The following is a 1,961-nucleotide window of genomic DNA, read 5'->3' on the forward strand; positions in this document are numbered from 1 at the left end:
CCAACTTTGAATGGTTGTCGCTCGCCAGCTCCCCCCGCCCCCGTCACTCGTCACCCCTCCCTTCAAAGCCCCCACCCAAGCCAGCCTCTCTCCCCCGGGGCCACCGCCTGCCCGGGGTCTCCCACCCGGGGCCACCACCTGCCCCATCCCGGGGACAAGCCGCTCTGCTCGGTCTTCCCCGACCCTGGCCCCCTGCCGCACCCCAGCCAGAACCCCGCCTCCCACCCCCGACTCTCCGATGAGGGACATCTCACGACCACGACCCACCCACCAGTTATCGAAGCACACGCATGGCTTTCAGTGGCTCTGCCCGAGGCACCAGGCAGGCTGGGGTCACCCCTGCAGGGAGCAGGCCTGGCGCCTGCGGCCCCGGCCCGGGACCCAGGTCGCGTCAGGCAGCTAGATCCAGCCCGGGGCCACCTGGGAGTTGGTCGTGGACCGGAAGAAGGCGCTGAGCTGCGGGTGGTTGTGGACCGCCATGGCCAGGAGATCCGGGGTGATGAGCCTCCTGCGGCTGTTCTGGGCCTGGATGCCCGCCTGCTCCAGGACCTTGGCCGTCAGGAACTTGATGATGGCCGCCAGGAAGATGGGTGTGGTCGCGCCCAGGCGCTTCGAGTAGCCACCCTCCCGCAGGAAATGCTCACGGAGAACGACAGCTCCGCACGTGCAGTGCGGGAGCGATCCCGGCTCTGGACCCCGGACGGCCCTCGACGGTTCCCCTTCCCCAGCATGCTGGGCCTCTGTGGCGCTTTCTCGGACGGGCCTCGGTCTGGCGTGAGCTGCGGGATGCGGTGCAGGAAGCGGTGGGATGCGGTTGGGTGAGGTGCTGTGAGGCGGGATGTGGTGTGATGGGGCCAGATGCGGTGAGATGAGGCAGGAACCCCTCCGATGGGGCAGGAACCAGTCCGATGGGGCGGGAAGCAGTGCGATGTGGCTGGAAGCTGTGCAGAAAGCCAGTTCGCCTAACGTCTGCGTCAGGATTTGTAGGCCGTTACTCTGTATCCTAGCGACCACGGAACGACCATTCCTTCATTGGTCGGGGTGCACATTTCGCGACAAGTAGATGTGGTGAAGTTATTGCTTTCCCACAGTGCAGAGAAAAAGTCGCTTGGCGGCAGCCTGATCCCCCTGCCCCCTGGAACCCCTATTTGAGGAAACGCTCGCTCCCCGCTGGACGGGTGCGTTGTGCACACAGAACAGCACACGTGTAACAGCCAGCGGCCTGAATATACACTAGAGGGGTCAGGCGACCATCACAATGATCTCGTTCCGACACGTGGACACCACCCCAAAAGGAAACCCCTGTACCTGTCAGTCACTCCCCGCCGCACCCCCTCCCCACCTCCCACGTCGCCCCCAGGCAACCGCTAGTCGGCTTTCTGTCCTTAGAGGTTTGCCTAAGTCCTGGACACTGTACACACGGGATCGCTGGGCGAATAAGCGGCTTTCTGCGTCTGGCTGCTTTCCCGGAGCGCAGTGCTGTCATCAGGGTTCATTCCTCCTTGTGGGCGCATGAATCAGCACAGCAAGGCTATTCCCGGCTGAGTAATATTCCTCCGCAGGGACAAGACCATGTGCGGCGCGTCCCAGGTCATCGGTTGACAGACACCCCCGGGATTCCCACTTCGTGGCAGATGTGAACAGCGCTGTGCTGGACATTTCCCGCACCTGTTGCCCATTCCATGGGGAAGAAATCTGCGCTGGGACCGCAGTTGCAGGGTCAGGCGGGCATTCAGTGCGGAACTTGCCGGGGAACCGCCCAGCGGATTCCCACCGCAGCTCCGCATTCCCAGCAGCGGCGGGTGACGGCCCTTCCACGTCCTCGCCAGAACCTGTCGTGTCCCCTTTGTTTTGTTTCCTTGGGCGGCGAAGAGCCATCCCACCGGCTGGGAAGTGGTATCTCATGGCGGTGGTGATTTGCACTGCCCTGGTGCGAGTGATATGGAGCCTCTCCTCACGTG

At 63.8% G+C, this 1,961-nt stretch overlaps 1 protein-coding gene across 1 annotated transcript; it reads right to left on the bottom strand.

The window, feature by feature from the left end:
* Positions 1-288: 288 nt before the first annotated feature.
* On the bottom strand, positions 289-731 carry LOC115284159 (histone H2A-Bbd type 2/3-like). Its single transcript, XM_029930840.1, is given in 2 exon segments — positions 289-638; positions 641-731. Coding segments are annotated over 2 exon segments (330 nt in total). The 3' UTR covers positions 289-399.
* Between the last annotated feature and the right edge of the window lie 1,230 nt (positions 732-1,961).

Source organism: Suricata suricatta, chromosome X (genome assembly GCF_006229205.1).
Source record: "Suricata suricatta isolate VVHF042 chromosome X, meerkat_22Aug2017_6uvM2_HiC, whole genome shotgun sequence".
Lineage (NCBI taxonomy): Eukaryota > Metazoa > Chordata > Mammalia > Carnivora > Herpestidae > Suricata > Suricata suricatta.